General features: G+C 39.5%; 1 protein-coding gene across 5 annotated transcripts in view; it reads left to right on the forward strand.

The window, feature by feature from the left end:
* POLQ (DNA polymerase theta) overlaps positions 1–18,780 on the forward strand; it is a 57,767-nt gene that overhangs the window by 9,711 nt on the left and 29,276 nt on the right. For 4 of the 5 annotated variants that reach the window (XM_040597087.1, XM_040597088.1, XM_040597091.1 and 1 more), the window contains 11 exons: positions 1,717–1,825; positions 4,437–4,656; positions 6,562–6,706; positions 6,804–6,950; positions 8,021–8,233; positions 11,434–11,576; positions 12,749–12,953; positions 13,839–13,981; positions 16,376–16,569; positions 16,888–17,012; positions 18,491–18,734. In XM_040597087.1, the coding sequence (XP_040453021.1) occupies positions 1,717–1,825; positions 4,437–4,656; positions 6,562–6,706; positions 6,804–6,950; positions 8,021–8,233; positions 11,434–11,576; positions 12,749–12,953; positions 13,839–13,981; positions 16,376–16,569; positions 16,888–17,012; positions 18,491–18,734 (1,888 nt within the window). Of the gene's footprint in view, positions 1–1,716; positions 1,826–4,436; positions 4,657–4,684; positions 5,028–6,561; positions 6,707–6,803; positions 6,951–8,020; positions 8,234–11,433; positions 11,577–12,748; positions 12,954–13,838; positions 13,982–16,375; positions 16,570–16,887; positions 17,013–18,490; positions 18,735–18,780 lie in introns of those variants that run through there. The other variant, XM_040597092.1, reaches the window with a different exon arrangement.

The raw sequence follows: 18,780 nt of genomic DNA on the forward strand, positions 1-18,780 counted from the left end.
GGGTGTGTTCTGAATGTTGCCTGAATAGATGAGAGCACTTGTGTGTGTGACAGTAAGGTCCCACCAGCTTGCACACTGCCAGGGCAACACGATACACAGCTTTACTGTGGGTTTGAAATATGTATTATAGCTAAGTAGCAGCAGGAGGTATAGAACGAGTGTCCTGTACAACAAACAGTGGCATTGCCTGTGCTTTGGCCTGTGGGTACCACTAGTGTTCTAGGCTTCATTTCAGGAAGCAAAATGTGCTGCTGCTTGGCACAAAGACTGGAAAGGTAACTTGTATGAATTTTACTTTTGTAGATATCTGATTACACTGTCCTGTTTCAGCTGCTGGAAGAATTCAGACAGACTGTTGTATGGGGAAGCAGGATGAAGCTTTTTCTGGTAGCTGAATAAATATGTATTTGGTGACCAATGAATTACCATTTTTTACAGGCAAGCATGGAATGGAGGAAGTACAGGAAGACAGAGGAGCTGGATGGGTGGGAGTTTGTAAAAGAGGCTGATGAAGCAGTGCAGCACTCTTTTCTAACTTAAGTGGCTTAAAAGAAAAGGGGAGAAAACAGACGGAGAGAGAAGGAACATATGTAGGAAGGAGAGGAAAAAAATGGGAAGGAAAAATAGCATTGAAACAGATAATATAAGGTCACATTTGCCCTTAAGCTACTGCTATTTTAGCTGTACTGGGAAGATATTACATAGCTTCATGAAAGAGAAAACAAAACTCCACAGCAGCAGAACTAATGAAGCCTTGTGTCCTCTGTGCCCTGCTTTTTTTTTTTTTTACCTTCTTTCATCCTCTTTCATCCTCTTCCATGTCCCTGTGACCCTGTCAACTGGCCAGAAAGGGTTCATACTGCTGCTAGCTGGGATGTGTGCAGGAGGTGTGCTGGGTGGCTGAGTTGCAGTGGCTCTATGTTTTCTCCTCAGGGGAGACCCTAGTCTGGTCTGTTGTCTCCAGCTGCTGGTATTCAGAATGCTTCTTAGACATTCTTTTCAATATTTCTACACCTTACAAATTTGATGGAGGCAGCTAATAGATTAAAAAGTCTTTTACAGGAAGTAGGATGACAACAGAGCAGTTGTGTAAGGATTCTTTTTCACTAGAAAGCTAAAGCTAAATAGTGGAGCTCATTCAGGTTTGGTTAGTGAAAAAAGATATAATAGGAAGCAGGCTATGCCAGTGTAATTACATCTGCTCTAGGTTTTTTTTCTGACATTACTGCGTTAATAAGGAGTGATGTTTATAAAACTAAGATAGTGATGCCAACAAAGCTTTTGGCTAGCTCATTTGGGTGCTGGGATGTTCTTTTCCAGACACTCTGAAGCCTGAGTTTTACTTGCAAAGAGGTAATTTTTTGGGGTTTTTTTGGAAAAAAAAAAAAAAAAGTAGTAATATATTACATTATAGATCTTGCAATACCGTTTTGTGTAGTGGCCGGACTAACAACTCAACCTATTTATTTTTATTTTTTTAAAAGCTGATTTTTTATGTGTATGATGTTGTGGGGGGTGTGAAATGTCATGACATTGGTCATGATTTATCTGTCTCAGAAGAATCAGTGACAGAAGGAAGCCATAGTGATGTTGGTAAGCACAGCTGGATTTATGAATGTAAATTTCAGTTCATCATGTGGAATATGAAAAGATCAAGGCTATCCGTTCTTAGTTTGGAGTTTTGCCAAATGTAACCTGAATGCTTCTCTTTATCAGGAGTGGTGGTTGTGGATGAGTTGCACATGCTGGGAGACTCTCATCGAGGATATCTGCTGGAACTCCTCCTGACCAAAGTTAGATATGTTACAGAGAAGGTTGCAAAACGGTGGGTAGACCAGGATGTTTGTCTTTTAATGCTAAATTATGGATGACTCTAAATATTTTGTTCTCTGGATAATTGGAAATTTGGGTTAGCTTCAAGGTTTTTATTGGAGTGATGACCTGGACTATTTTGGTTATTAAGGTCTCATCATACCACCTCTCAGGGGCCTGCCAGTGTAGTCAAAACCTCTTTTCCTCGTGGTTTTCAATTTCTGTGCTACCATGGGATTTGTTCTCTCAGGAAAAGAAATAAGGCTGCAGCTTTCATTTACTTTTTTAGCCTATTTAATTTTTTTTAAAACTTTCTATTATTTCTGTTAATGTTTTTTGCTGGCAGATTTGCTCTGCTTAATTTTCCATTGTTTCATGGAACGAGGTATTTAGCCTACTGAAGCGTTCAGGTGTTGTGGAAGAGTGGGTATGCTGCTAACTTGTCAGTGGTGAATTAATCAGAAGACTGAAGAGGATGTGCCAGTAGTTTTCTGAGTTAGCACTGCTCAGGGTGATGTGTGGTTTTGCTTATAACATGTGATAGCCTAGTTGTTGCATAGTTTCTTGCCTTTAGCACAACTGATTGTCGAGATGTTTCCTAAGGGCTTTAGAGGCTTTTAAGAATTCAGTATCTAGATTCCCAGCACCAAACTGTCCAGTGGCTCCATAGTGCCCTAACACAGACAAAGGCAAATGGAGGAGATGGTGTATGGATCTTAATCTTTATTGGTGGTGCTGAAAGAAGACTCAAAATCAACTGTTCCTTTAGCACCAAAAGCTAAAGTTTGTGTTTTCTCTGCTGCTTCCTGTCTTGTGAGTTGTACCAGTGCTGGGCTAAGCACAGACTACCTGTTTAGTTCTGGGGGAACTGCCATTTCTACATTGGGTCTCAAACGGACATTTTAGCCAGTATTTCCCATCCTGATTTCCAGGATCCAGCAGTGTTCTGGGTCTAATCACATCTGTCTTTTTCTGATATTCTCCCTGTAAGTCCTGGAAGGCAATACACTTCAGAGCAATGTGAGTGGTTTTGCCATGATTGGCTTATCATGTAGCTGCAGTAGAGATGCAGGTCCACTCTCTGCTTCCCTCCCTTGCATTCAAGAAGCAGGAAGGAGAAAACATTTGTCAGGGAAAAAGGGACAGATGCATCAAGGGATGTTCCTGGGAAGACACAATACTTCAGCCTTCACCATATAGGCACTAGGGCCCATATTCTCCATCTCTCCATCATGGTGGAGTTGACATTGGTTCCCCATACCACTTACTGACATGAAGGAGGTGACTGCTATTTTTGTTTTGGAATCCACTTGAAATTCCTGGAGTTGAAGACCACCTTTTCTTTGGTTGACACTTCTGGACCACTTTTGTGGTGCTTTCTTCCCTGTTATTTCATGGGAGTCCCTTTATCCAAATTCTTTAAACACTGACCAATTACCAGTGCTTTTAAGAGCTTTTGAAGTGGTTGGTGGGACATCCCACTGAAGTATAAGACTGTCTTTGCATCAAGAGAATGTTCTGTGGTGGCCACTGCAAACATGGGTACCCTTGCTAATCTGTGAGGCTTTTGAAGATGCAGCCAAAATTCTGCAGCAGATTTTTCTTCTCCCCAGTCAATGAGTGTGTTGTGGAGCTGGAACGTTTTTCATTGTTTGAGGTCAACAGTTGCTGTAGGGGGAAAAAATCTGCAACCTAGATAGTGGAGCTGTACTAGCAAATACTTGAAGAACTTGGATAAGAGAGAGCCTGCCTTTCCACATTTTCCTTATTTCTGTCTCACCAGTGACTGGCCTTTTTTACTCTAGCTTCTGGGTAGTCTTATTTCCTCTGTCTTGTCTTTGCCAGGACTACCAGGATCTTCTAAGAAGGTTCAGGCTGCTTCTGAGCTCATACTGATTTGCCAGACCTTTTCATTTTTTAAAGTCTCAATTTGTGGCTCAGTGCAATGCAAATGAGTAGTTTTCAATGTAGGCTTAGGAGCATAAACTCCCCCCAGTTGTGTGCATGTAAAAACTTGAATGAAAATATACATTTGGGTATCTAAATTAACGGTTTGTGTTTTCAGGTCTGTTAAGAGGCCATTACTTCTCACTGCCTTTAGTGGAAGCTGCTGTTCAGCACTTTGAGAGCTGAAGCTGCTTGCTTCTTTGCTGAACTAAGGGCTTTGGTTTCCAACTCTAGGAAGACCTTACTCTAGTATAATTTGTTCTGAAATTGAAACAAATGGGAGTGTTTTAATTAAGGCATTTAAGCTTAGAAAGACTGCAGTAGAGATTGAACCATTTCTTTATTCCCATGTTTTTGTTAATGGCAAGGAAATAGTTGATTTATTTATTTTCAGTTTCTCCAAATATGCAGTCAGTTTATGGCTGCCGTTACCTAAAGGAGATTAAGGTTTAGGTTCAAAATGATAAAAAGTTGAATTATCTTGTTATCAATGCATAATTTGACATTGTGTTTGCCAAGTGTGGAGTATGGCTTGTTTCTTTGTTAAGAAATTGAAAAAACACAGCTTTGCACTTTAGATGCTGGAAGGAAGTAGACTGAGTTAGTTGTTCTGAACGCTTTTCCAGAACAGTAGCCTGTGTTGCCATTAACTTTCATTTTCTTTTAACCGCTTCCAGACAGGTGAAGATGGCCAGTCACAGTTTTGGTGGGATACAGATAGTAGGCATGAGTGCTACCCTCCCTAACTTGGGACTCCTAGCCTCATGGTTAGATGCAGAGCTGTACTGCACGGATTTTCGCCCTGTGCCCCTCAAGGAGTGGGTGAAAATTGGCAGCAACATTTATGACTCCTCCATGAATTTAGTGCGAGAATTCCAGCCCAAGCTTCAGCTGAAGGTAACAAAACTCTGAGCACTGTCTTTGGGATAACATCTTTTGCAGAGCTAAAGTTAAAAAGGCAGCTACGGGTATGTTTTAGGTTTTTTTTTAAATTAGATGACATTCCTGACTTCATTGTTTACTTCATAGATGGTATGCTCAAACTGAAAACAATTTTTTTTTTGTCTTCTAATGATTTAAACAAAAACCAGAACAAACATACTCACACTCATGAAATTCTTGGAAGTTTCTTGAATCTGACTTGAAGATAAAGTTGACTTTGCAGTTACCTTGTTTCTGAGCACGTGACAGGTATAAAGAGTTTGATTCTTCCCTTACCCACCACCCTATCTTGTGTCCTGGAATCCACTTCACTTTCATAAATGAAGGTAAGTGTTTCCTGGTTAGGTCAATAAATTTGCATTAATTGATGGGAGAATATTTTTGCATTAAAATCTGGTGTTGAACCTGCTTTTGTTAAACTACTGAATGATATAATTTTTTCAGTGATTAGAAGGCAGATGTCCATCCTGATTCTTCTGAATCTCTTTTCAATATTTTGTCCTTTTGGACACTTGAAAAGGATATGAAAAGTTAAAGGTAACCTACTATAATGATTTGGAAGAACCAAATGCCTAGAAGTGGGAAATTTGGACTTTCTACTTGAAGGTTCCTTTTCTGTGCAGTTTTTGAAGGGTGAGCTCTCTCCCCAGTTCTTTCAACGGCTGTCTGTAATACTAGTGCATTAGTTGGACAATATGTGCTGAATGCCAGCAGGGTTTTGGAGTGTTTTGTAGCCAGTTCTCCTTCTGCGCAAACATTCTGTTGTCAGTAGCATGGTGGCACAGCAAGGAAAAAGGATCATAAAACAAAAGGGAATGTACGTGACAAGAATATCTGGAAGCTTGCTTTCATATGGTCATATTGAGAAGGTGATGTTACATCTCCTTTTCTGGATATTTTTTGGTGGTTGCTTTGGATAGGTCCTAAATTAAGTGAGAGGAAGAACTGAACTAGGTTTGTGACTCAACAGTTTAAGGGAACTGGCTCATTTTCTAAGACCGGATGATCCTCTTGGGCTTGAAATCTATCACTGGACCTTCAGATTTCTGTTGTGTGTCTTGGACTGGACCAGGAAAGGGGACTTGACCTTACCACTTCTGATGAATTTGGCTGAGTCCTTACTGAGCTTTTTCTGTGTATATGCAGTTCCTGCCATTGCTCCCTTGTTTGCATTTGCATTTTAGTGCTTTTTATTTCTTACTGTACGCCTACATTTTCTCTTCCTCCTTTGGCCTGCTTGCTGAAAGAGAATCTGGCTTAGCCAAGCAAAACAGATCAGTCGCAGGAACTCTCTGAGGATGTTAAAGCCAAAAAGGCAAGCTGTAAACAGTAGGGTTTTGCATGCACGTCTGTATACGTATCCATAAAAGCCTGCCACTGTATCCTGAATATTGCAGTCTTTGGTCAGCAGTGCTTGCTGGGCGCATCTTATTGGGGATGCTTAGACGACTACATCTCATGCTTTTAGTTCAGACATTGTTAGTTACTGTAGAGGGATGTTTTCCCTTGGGGCTCTTCTTAGTTCTTCCCCACTGCTGTTAGCCATGACATGGAGGTTGGAATGACTTTTTGTTGCATTGTATGGCCTTCATTCAGAAATGGATTTATGAAAGCAAGATGTAAAACCTTAGATTTATTCATGGGTAGGTTTAGGGCTGTCCTCAACAATGTGGTCATATAGTGCTTGGAGTTTCTAAAGCAAGACAGAAACTGAGATAACATAACAGTGCTCCATCTGCTTTGGTTGCTCCTCTTTCTGATCTGAAGTAGAAGATTCCCGCTGTGACACAGAAGAATGGACAGCATTTACAAACCCCATTCAGTGTGAGAGTGCATTGAAAATATTTTGTCTCAATTCAGGGAGATGAAGACCATGTTGTGAGCCTGTGTTATGAGACTGTTTGTGACGGCCATTCAGTCCTGCTTTTCTGTCCATCCAAGAACTGGTGTGAGAAGCTGGCAGACATCATTGCCAGGGAATTCTACAGTTTGCAACAGGCTGAGAGTAAGAGAAAAGTAGTTAATAGAAGACTGTAGTGTGCATAGTGCCTTTATTTAAAAATAATTTTAGTAGAAACTATAAAAATACTTTTTCTCCCAAGGTTCTGCAAAAAACTCAGCCCTTGCCCCAGTTGCTGTGGACAGAAAAGGGATTGATGAGGTTCTGGATCAGCTAAAGCGTTCTATCTCGGGCCTGGACTCTGTGCTGCAACGTACTTTGCCATGGGGAGTGGCATTTCATCATGCAGGTATTCCTGAATATCTTGGTCTTGAATTCCATAATGATCAAGTAATATGGGTTCTTTTTGCTGTGGTTACCAGTAATTTACCAGTTGCTTTTGTAAGCCTTCCATAGCTTATGACTGAATTAAAGTGCTTTGAGAATCTCACAGTTAAAAGTAAACTCAAAATTCTTCTATTGTGGCCAAAGGCTTTAATTCACTAATTGTTACGATAAATCTTTCTGTTGTGTTGGATAACAGCAACTTTTTAAACACAACTTAATTTTTTTTGGTGAAATGCCTGAAAAATTAGCTGATTTGCAGCTCAAGCATTTTCAAAGCTGCCAGAGTATTTCAGAGCAATTTTGCTAAACTTAATACTGAAATAGATGAGTTAATAGAAGTAGTATAACACTGAAGAAAAAATAAAAGGAGAATGAGCTGCAAATGTGTCTTGTTAGATATTTTAGTTCTTAGTTAAGTAGGTAATAGTGTATGTCAGCTCTAGGTCCGCTGAGAGAAAGGACTGACTCCAGAAGAGCGAACAGTAGCTATAGCATTGGATACGTAGGGGGAATAATTCCAAATACTTATAGAGTGTGGGTTTCTTTCTCAGGAATAAAATTGCCCCGAAGCCCTCAAGGAAATGTAGAAAGATATATATTAGACCTGTAACTTGGAATGGAAATAATGAGGGAGGATTCCAGGGTCAGGATGGCAAAGACTAAATCCTAGTTCTCTGCAGTGGTTGTTGCATCCAGTTTTCTTCTTTTTATTTTATTTATTTATTTATTTGCAGTGCTTGTAGATGTGTAGTAAATAGTTGTTCATCTTGCTACAATGTGTACAAGCACCTTAGAAAAGTTAGTTTATAACTATTACTGTCAGTTGAATAATGAAAACTTAATGGTAAAATTCTGCTTCACTTATAGTTCAGAAGAAATTAACTCATTTAGTGTTGTGAGTCTAGTTCCTAACACTGAATGGCGTAATGTTCATTAAGTTTGTTTGTTCTTCCCCTTGCTTGACAGTAATGTTATTAGCTCTTAAATGCAGTCTTACCATTACTAGGTTCACTAGAAGTTGTCTCTCCTCAGGTCTTACTTTTGATGAACGGGACATCATTGAGGGAGCCTTTCGTCAGGGCTTGATCAGAGTCCTAGCAGCAACCTCCACACTCTCATCTGGAGTGAATTTGCCTGCTCGCCGAGTGATTATACGAGCTCCCATGTTTGGTGGCAGACTGCTGGACATTCTTACTTACAAGCAGATGGCTGGAAGGGCTGGCAGGAAAGGAGTAGACACAGAGGGTAAGCAGAAGCTTTATTAACATTCTGTAAGAATGATGTTAACCTGATTAAATCCAGGGCAGTGCTTTGCAATTAGTGACTAATCATGATGAATTCCTTTGGTATTCCGTATGATTAAGTTAATCAAGATGAATTTGTTTGGTATTAATGGAGTAAAAATTGTAATTCCCAGGGGGTTCGGTTCATTGCATGAGACTCACTTTAGTATTTACATGTCAGTTACTTTAGGAACGGGCTATTTCCTCCTTCAAATTCTTGTTAGCTTCTAAAGCTGTGTTGTTAATTTGCCGTAATTCTATGATCCATGGTCAATTTACTAAAGCATTTACAGTGAGCTCTCATTGGACGGGCCTAAAATGTAAGAAACGTATTTAAAGTCTACAACCATAACTTGACAAATCTCTTGTCTGAAGTTCAGATTTGGATTTCTTAAACTTCCACTAAACTTAACCATAACTTTTATGGATCTTGAAAGTAGTAATGCGACAGAGAGACAGGGAAATATGAACAGTAGTTCACAGTTAATATGGTGTCTTCTTGCATACAGCAGCACTGATTGATGTTCAACAAAATAGTCCTGCCTGTTACTTTAATTTGCAATGGAAATTTATCTTCATGGATGATATTTGGAAATATTGTATTATACAAGTATAAACACAGTAGAAAATAAGAAGTTCAGCAGAAGTGGGAAGTGGGATTTACCCTACTGATGGTTTGATTGGTGCTTGCACGAACCCTATGTAAGCAGACTGTTCTTACATTTAACTTTCTATTTTTGCCAGAGTAGCATAGCAACAGTATGTTTTGCGACCTATATCTCTGTGAGCTATCCCTATGTGTTAAAGAAAAGGGCAGCTGCATGCTGTATTTTGAAATTTTCCGGACTTTGTCATTTGAGTGTAGCTGGCAGGTGTAAAATTACGTTATTCCTTGAAGTTTCTTTTCCCGCCCCCCCCCCCCCCCCCCCCGTCAAGTTACAATAATTAGTACCCTTTTTTGATGGTTCTGATGTGACTGTGTTTTGCACAGTAAGCAGTTGATTTTATGCTGATGAGCTTCATGAATGTGCCTTTTTTTTCCACTCTGCAGAGTTTTTTGGATGAGAACATAAAGCTATATTACCAGCTGCTACTCTTAGCTGGAAAAAATGCCTTATCTAGATGGGAAATTCAGCTGACAGACAGAAGATAAATGCTGTTAGGTTGATTTCCTCCTCCCCTACCATCATTGTAGTGTTGCATTGTCTCAGGTTTTGATTTTTAATTTTTTTTTTTTTGTGATTTGTTGGAAATTTAAAAACCTCGTTTCAGAAAATGAAATGGGATTATTTTTGCATTCATCAGAACTGTTGTATTCCCAAGATGAAATAGGTAAAGCTGTTCAATATCACTGAACAAAACCTAGAAATATAATAGGGCCTTTTTTGCTTTTAATGGAGCTTTATGCCTGGATAGCCAGAGTCTTCTGGTGTTTGTCTAGTCTGATGCTAACCTAGACTTCTCCTCTCATCTGAAATGTTCATAAGGGATCTCAGAACAGTTTAGCCATGTCCCTGTCTGTCTGTTCCTTGTCGTGTCAGTCTGTGTCATGGCCCCCCCCCAAGTTTACTAGTTTGCCATTAGTGGCTTTAAGTTCTGAGTGGCATCTTGGGAAAGGGTTTCCCCAGGTCTTGAATGATTGTTATGTAATGTAGAGCCAGGTGGTTACCCATCTTTTGTTAGATTTATCACACTGAAGAGTTGAAATTTTCAGAGGGAAGTGTAGGTCATGTCATAACCCAAATAAAAATGAGTGAACATTCTTCATTGCTGAAATGAAAATGAGCTTTGCTTTCACAAAACAATGCTTACAGACAGTTTATCTTCTGTACTTTCAGCTCTGGCAACAGTACATGAACAACAGATGTCAAAAGTTTCAAAATCACAGAGACACATCCTCTGAACCTGTCGTTCATGCTGTAACTCATTTATATAATCATATTTAAGCTGTATTTGGTTACTCACACACACTGCAATTTGTGTTATTTATTCTGTTCATTAAATTTACATGCTGTGTATTTTCTTTACCTCTGGATTTGCTAATTGTCGTAGCATTGCCATGGCTACATTTTTACCATAACTTAACATCCCTAGGATGTTACTGAGATACCTATTATCAAAATTACCTTGGTCTCCAGACTATGTGCACTTAAATCTTAACAAGTTGTTATAAACCTATCATGGTATTTACTGTACAGCTAATCCAAATCTAATGCCCTCTTCTTATTCAAGGGAAAGCTTGTCCTACCCATAATTCATTTATACTGTGCCAGCTGGCAAAGCTTCTATCTATCTAGGTCTCCCAGGCACCTGGTTTCGCTATAGTGGCTTTGTTGAAAAAAATCTCCTTTATGTGACCACTGCATTTTCCGGTAGTCTGTACTGTGATCTCATTGAAGGAATTGGTCCATTATTTTTATTTTTGTTTCATGGCTCTGGGAGCTTTTTTGCCTCCCACAGAATTTCGGTAGCGAGGGATGAATTTAACAATGTCTGATAGAGAATTTTAAGATAAGGTATGTTTAGACGTACTTTCAGTGGAAACCATTCAGGATACTTAAGGTTTTATGTGTATGTGTATAAATGCATAGTAACTTAGATTAATAACTTTGGATTTCTGAATTAGTTTGCTATCTGTGTTATTTCATTTTGGGAGTGGAAGCTGGTTGACTTAATACAAAATGTCAAAGTGCTGTGCAGCTTTTACGTGTTCTTCTTGCTTTTGAGAATCTTTTCAATTTAATAATGTAGTGCAGAAGAAAAACTTATGCCACTATGTATTATAGTTCCAGTCAATTCCAGAACAAGAAGCAAGAGTGTTTCAGCAGCACTGGAAGCACACAGAGGCTATGGAAGCTCCTTAGCTGATTCAGCAAGACTCTGACCACCCTAATGTAACTTTGACATTTGCTCTGCTTTTAAGTCTGAAGTGTTATGCATTTGTGGAGTTCTTACATAGCAAGGGATATACACTGTTCAAGGCTGTAAAGGTTTTTCTTCTTTTGTTTTATTCAGCTTTTTAAAAAAATGCGTACAGTTTTCCATTTCAATAATATGTCCTTGGTGAACTGTATGTAGCTATTACAGCACTAAGATGCAATACTACGGTCATTGTTTTGTTTTGTTTGTTGTGTGGTTTTTTTTTTTTTTCTTTTCCTGTAGGTGAAAGCATTTTAGTTTGCAAGCCCTCAGAAAGATCAAAAGGAACAGCTCTGCTTCAGGGATCTCTCAAGCCTGTTTGCAGTTGTTTGCTTAGAAGAGAAGGGGAAGGTGTTGCTTCTAGCATGAAAAGAGCAATACTTGAGGTACGGGATACACAGAGAGGGGTTAGAACTGTGCTTGCACTCTTGTAACTGTAGGATGGTTTCTTTTGTGACAGCATCAGATGTTTTCTGTGCACTTTCTTTCTCTTCTTTTTTCTCCTGTTTCAACCCAGGCAGCTTCAGAAGAAAATCACCGGCGTCTGCCAGCTTGCTTCAGTAGTCAGCATTTTGTTTGGTATATTTCAGTCTCTGCTTGCTGCAGATTAGGATGTGAGCATGCTCGAACAGGGGCTACTAAGCTTTGCTTTTGCATTTAGATATACTCAAACTGCAGTCAGAAGTAAGTGTAATTATTAAACTTCATGTGTGACCTGACAGTCTTAACTGGGAGATACTTGTAAATTATTGATCCCAGAGGCTTTGTAGACTGAACTGGGCCATAACGACATTTGTAGAATGTTGTAGGGTTCCTTATTCCCCCTCACCTACCTCTTTTGCACAGAAATTATTTGAATTTTGTAAATACATTTTTGGTGAACAAACAGGTATGGTACTCAATTTGGTTCCTCTAGCCCACCCTCCCCTGTAGAGTTCCCACAGGAGTAGAAAGGACTAAAAGGGTGTTACTCCACATAGGTGAGCTTATTTCTTTTTCCAAAGCTACTTTTGGGCTTGAACTGAGCTTAGACTCTTTAAATGCAGTTTGTTTGCTGTACTACTACTGTCTTCTGAAGGCTGCTGTGGTACTCAGAAGTTGGTTGTGATTTCATAGATTTTGAATTTTTAGCAGACGATGGGATTTTGTTACTGCTTTTTTCTACATAAGAGCTATCTAAAAGATGGGGGTTCCTTTATGGTGGTGTTGCTTTATAACACGAAAAAATCCATTGTAGGCTAAAAACCTAGTGTTGGCTCAGCAAAACACCTAGGACTGGTCACAAATATAAACTATTACTATGTGTATGTCCGCTATCAAAATAAGATTTTATAATTAATTCCTTCCTGTAGCTTAGTTCTCTTACTTCTACCTAAGGTGTCTTAAGTTCTTGCCAAGAAACATCCTTAAAGGTTGGCAGTTGCTTTGCCTCATGTTCCCCTCTCATGCTGATTCTTTAAAACTCAGGGATCTGATGGATCAATCTCTTTGATTCTCTAATCTGATGTTCTATTCTACTGCTTCTCTGGAAATAGGAACAAGTAGTTTTCTTCAACAGGTCATAGTGGGGGGAGTGGCCAGCACTCCAGATGATGTGCAGACCTACGCTTCTTGCACTCTTCTTGCATCCAGCTTGAAAGAAAGCAAGTGGGGAAATGAGAAAGCACAAGACAAAGTGCAGACTGGACCTATTGAGGCTTGTGTGGCGTGGTTGCTGGAAAATGAGTTCATTCAGGTTCTGGACTCCGGCAATGATGTGAAAGGTAATGTTAGTGTTCTTCCCAGTGATTGCAGTTAGCAGTTTTGAATCAGTAAATCTTCTGCAGCTGGGTAATGTTCAATATAATGAACATTTATAATGAGGACTTCTGTGCATTTTTGTTTTTATTTTAAAGTATCATGTGTATCATGAATATTTTAGCTTTCTGGAGGGTGTCTTTATACCTGCTTTAACATTTTTTGCATGCATGTGTTCTTGGAAGGCCTCTCTCTGCACGTCACCTCTGAGACTCATGTGTCCTGGTCTACAAATTTCCAAAACAGCTTTAAACAAGGCATACTTTTACCACAGGATTTGTGCACATTAACTGTAGACTATGATTTTTGCCTTTCTGAAGAAGAACCAGTACATTCTAAGAGAGTACGGGTCTGTTCTAGAACTGCTTGGTATACATGGTTGCACTTTTTCCTGATTTTGCTGTTTTCTTAAAATGGCTAAGGATGAGACTCTTCCAGGAATAGAAAGAATCCCCATTACAGGTTGATTTGTATCTCTCTTTTAAGAAAAGATAATAGGAGATATTTAGTGTTCCTAAGAAAGGAATACCCAAAATGGTAACTCCTAGGTAGGTTGGCAGATGGGATTCCAGTGTTTTCTGTTCAAGTAGTTATCAGAACTGTTAGTCTGAGTAGTTGGAGGGATCCAAGCTTGTGATCTGGCCTCTGGAAAAGACTAGTTTAGACTTAGGCAAGTCTAAACCTTTTATTGTTCCTATTTTTCTGTCCTCGGAATGGAGAAATATGCTATTTCTTGAAAAAGCAGTTGGAAAAAGTTAGTAGAATTGATATCTGTAAAATACATTGCAACCTGAAAATGAGATATAAACTTGTACTAAATGTTCCTCTGTGTATTTTTATTTTTTGAACAGCAAAAGTTTATCATCCAACACATCTTGGCTCAGCTACTCTTTCCTCTTCTCTTTCACCAACTGAAGCCATGGAAATCTTTGCTGACCTGCAGCGAGCTATGAAAAGCTTTGTTCTGGAGAATGATCTGCATATTGTCTATCTAGTAGGTTCCTCATTCTGTGTTTTGTATTTTGTACTGCCAAAACTAAGGAAAGGCGAGGAAGCCCAATGCAGAATTTTTGAGTGCTCCGTGAATGCAGGGGGGGGTTTCTTGGGCTTTGCTTAGCTCATCCTTCATGAAGAAAGTTTTCTAAATTGAATGTTCTTCAGAACTGGTCTGTTCCCAGACTGTCTGTTATGTAGGCAGGTGCTGCATGTCTGTCTGAGCCCATTGCTATCACTCTTGACTTTGAAAGATTTCAGAACTTTGGGTGGAGGATAGTGGTAATTTTTTGGAGACACTTGAAGCTGATGAAACAAACTGGGTTTGTTGTGTGTTTGGTATCAGCAGGCTGCCCCTCAGATTGCTTTTGGAGGCTCAGAAAACTTTTTAGGTTTTAGCATCTGTTTTGCCTACAGAAAGCCTCAGAGAACTACACTGCTTTCTTCCTGTGAGTGGGCCTTTCTTTGGTTCAGTAACGGTGAAATTCGTCTCTGATTTAGTTTACTTGCTTGGTGATGCTGCCAGGGCTAAAGAAAGGAATGCAATAAATTTTTTGAATGGAGAAAATTCCAAATTTGTCAAGATTTATGTGCATATACAGTTTAAAAGCTAAGCAATGCTATTTAAGACCTTTGGAGAGGAAGCCACGAACCTGTGAAGATTAGTGAGGAAACAAGATGGAGTTGCAGTGAACATCTTGGGATTCACGGCTGCCAGAGGCCTGTCATGCAATCGTCATCCAAAATTGACGGTCATCTTTAGCCTCTTTAAGTATTAAGTATATTCTCTTTACCAGGCTGATAAATCAAAGCCAAAATTTGGGCATCTTGCCTGAAAAAGAAAGTTCACTCCAAGGAGAATATGCTTGCAGTTACAGGAGTTGTTAAGCTAAGGGGACAGGGGAAGGCAAGAGTCTGAGGGTGCCTGTCTCTTCTTGGTGTGTTCATTAACCTAGTTATTGGCTGATAATGGTAGATTTTTTAATTTTTTTTTTTTGTCTACTAGTGTCCCATATGTACTCATATCTCTGTTTTAGAGGACCACCTTATATTTTGTTGTATTGTTGCTAGGCAAAGTGGACTGTTTTGTGTCGTGCACCAGTGATATTTTTTTTTTTCCTGTTTGCATCTCCAAAACAGAAAAAAAAGAAGGATTACTTTTGTTTGTATTCTGGGGTAGAGACAGTGGTGGCAATAAATTTTTTTCACCCTGTACTTTTTAATTGCAGGAGCTTGTCTAATGTTATTTTAAATCAAATACACTGTTGAACAAAATGTTCTTGAGATTCCCTTCCATTAAGCTAGCCTAAAACACTTTCTTGCAAGTCTGTTCATTTTCAAGGCCGAAGGTCTATTTGGTTTTGGTGTGGTTTTTTTTTTTTTTTTTGTTTTTTTTTTTTTTTAAAGAACCAGTTGTTCTCCGTGAGTTCCTGATGGGCTACAGGGAAATTATCTGCCATAATGCTTTTTAATTCTCTCAGGCTTCAGTCTTTCTACTTGTACAAACATGAGGCTGAATTCCAAGACCTTGAATTTTAGAAAAGTTGATTAAAAAAAATAAGTATTCACTAGGTTAGGAAAAGAGGTTTTTTCTTTAAAGAAAAAAAACAACAAAAAACCCCCAACAAGCAACAAAAGACAATCCCCCACCTTAATAACTCTTGTTCTTCTCAGCAGATGAAGGGGCATGGATGATTTACAACTACGTAGGCATCTGGTATTCTATATTATGTTAAATGCTCCCCAACAGCTGTTAGTTATTTTAAAATAATTAATCTTGCAGTGTATCAATACAGACATGAAGACATTTTGTCTCCTTATACTGAAACTGACTCTGTGCTCTCTGAATAATAACAGAATTGGTTTTCTGTCTCAAAGTGTGTGCATGCTCTGGATGGCTGTTTTTAGTGTTTATAAAAGCTGAGATTTCGTGTACTTTAGGTAAACAAAAGCTTCAATGAATTCTGGCAAAATCTGTGTTCCTTCCTGCTTTATCAGATGCTGCGGCAGTGGCTAGTGTGATTGCTAGTGGTTTAAGAGGTTGATAGATATCTGTCAGTTCTATTAAAAAAAGAATAAGGTTCTGTTAAAGGGAAATAAAAATGCAAAAACTTAAAAATCTTCTAGTGGCTTGGATTTAGCCAAATCTGACAAAGATTCCAAATTGTTAAATCATTAGTACCTGTATGAGTCAGATCTTTTTAGTACAAATATTAAAAAAACTATAAGAGCTTTTACTTTCTTCAGGGTACGTGGTTATGACTCAGTGCCTCTGAGTAGTGCGTAGGATGCTCTAACCACATTCTCTAGGCCTAGGCTGCATTTTTGTTTACCCAGAGCTCTGTTCTGTTTGTTTCTCTGAAACAGTTTTTTTGCATTGTCTTATTTTCTTTAGGTCACCCCAGTGTATGAGGAGTGGACCACAATTGATTGGTACCAGTTTTTCTGCTTATGGGAGAAGCTGCCTGCTTCAATGAAACGTGTGGCTGAGCTGGTGGGGATTGAAGAAGGTTTTCTGGCTCGCTCTGTAAAGGGCAAAATCACAGCTAAAACAGATAAACAGCATAGACAAATGGCCATCCACAAAAGGTAGTCACAAATGGGTGTGAATGTGCAAAGACTAGAGGCTATAACGTGTGGAGCGGATAGGCTCTGTGTCTGTTTCCAGGAACTGGCTGTCTTGTGGAGTGAGCTGATAGCTCAGAGAACCTGGGCCAGGTCTGCTCTGGACTGAGCGCACTGCTGGCATGAGATGTTTGTGCTGATGTTTTGGGAAGCCATCTTCTTTGTTTCTTTTGTATGCTATGCTACAGAACCATTCTGTTCTATGCTAACATAGTGCATTTTGCCATGTACAATAATGTGCCCTGGACGATTATTTTATTTCTGTATGTCCTACTTCTACAGGTTTTTCACCAGTCTTGCCCTTCTGGATTTAATCAGTGAGGTCCCCTTAAAGGATATGACCCAGAAATATGGCTGTAGTCGTGGCCAGCTTCAATCCTTGCAGCAATCTGCTGCCACCTATGCAGGTGAGTTGTCTGGGCAAAATACCCCGGGAATCTTAGGCTAGTCTTTGTTCTTTCCTTCCAGATATGGTGATAAGATAGCCACAGTGTGGTACTAACAACAGTCAGTGTTGTAAAACCACTTCCAGCTTTACAGCTTGATCTGTGGTTGCCCCTGCTTTGAGGTGGACCCACAGAGCGTGCTGTGGGAAGGGGACCATCTTAGTGGAATCAAGCAGTACTGTAGCATGCTGAGGTCTGTGGAAATCATCTGTATATGTGCAGGAATATAGTTTGTTCAGTACTAAGTATGGAAATAAGCACAAGTCCGTTCTGAAGTTTTCCTCTGTCAGGTAAGAGTACCTTGCAGCATGGGTGAAATTTGGGGTCTTTAAGACTTAGCATGGCTTTCTCCTGGTTGCCAAATTAATTGGCTAGGTAGTATAAGTTTATAGTTTTCAAAACAGGGTGAGTAGTTTCTGGGTCATTTATCACCAGATAACAAGAGGTCTGATAGCTGTCACCTTTAACTTAACTTCCTTAAGAGGGCTGTGTAGGAGCAGAAGTAACAGCCCATCGTGTGACTGAGATTTTTTTTTTCCTTTTCTGTTGTCTAAGTCCTCCATTACTCCATAAGCAGGTCTTCAATTTTTAAGACAGTTTTAGCTCAACTTGCGAAACCCTATGTGTGGGTGCAGCATGAGTCAAAGCCCTAAAATGAAAAGGTCACGCGAACTGATGCAGAGTTGTTTAAATTAATTCTGGTAGTATAAATAACTTTTTGTCGTAGCAGTTTCATAATTCTCTATTCCTGGTGTTAATAATTCTCAAAAAAGTAAATTGGGGAGTAAAATGAACTGTTGACATGACATATAGTTAAGAGATATGATAAAAATTGTATTTTATAATCACTGTAAAAATAGTGAGGGGTGCCGTGTGTTTCAGTTATTTTCATATTCTGTAGATGCAGCCTGTTGAGTAAGAAACTATCTTTTACCTGCGCTTTTCCTCCTCCTGTGCACTGGGACTGCAGTTGTAACCTTTATCATCAGCTTTGCTACTTCCTGTGACGCTGTCAGTAACTGAAGGTTTGCAGACCAAGTTCTGCTCTTATGGATGTCAGTGCTGGCTTCCCTCAAAGATCTGTGGCTTCTCTTAGTGCCTCTCATCACTGCTTTTTCTGTCTTCTTTTCTTCAGTGTGTTTGCTTCATAGGACTCCTGTTACAGGATATGCATGTGCTTCACACTTTCAGGATTAGCATCTTTGAAAAAGCAATGTCATTCAGAATTTCTACCTCACTGATAAACTAGTCAATTCTAGATTAAGTGGGGTTCTGCGAGACCAGCTCCTAGTCATAGTTACAATAAATGTGTTAGTTTCTGTAAGTAATGGGAAGGTGAGAAATGTGAAGTGAACGCTGATTCAGATGCAGGGGAAAAAATGGATCCAGCTTAGAACTGGAGCTGGAGTTAAGACGCTGATGTAACTTCTGTGTTCCAGGAATGATAACGGTTTTCTGTAATCGACTGGGCTGGCACAACATGGAGCTGTTGCTCTCTCAGTTCCAGAGCCGCCTCACTTTTGGGGTTCATAGGGAGCTTTGTGACCTGGTACGAGTGTCTCTGCTGAACGCACAGCGTGCTAGGATGCTTTACAATGCTGGCTTTGTCACAGTGGCTGATCTTGCTAAAGCCAGTCCTGATGATGTGGCAACTGCTCTGAAGAATTCAGTACCATTCAAAAGGTGAGAAATCAGTAAGTCCAGAAGTCAAGTAAAGGAGTTTGTTTGT

This window comes from Falco naumanni, chromosome 5 (assembly GCF_017639655.2).
Source record: "Falco naumanni isolate bFalNau1 chromosome 5, bFalNau1.pat, whole genome shotgun sequence".
Taxonomy (NCBI): Eukaryota; Metazoa; Chordata; class Aves; order Falconiformes; family Falconidae; genus Falco; species Falco naumanni.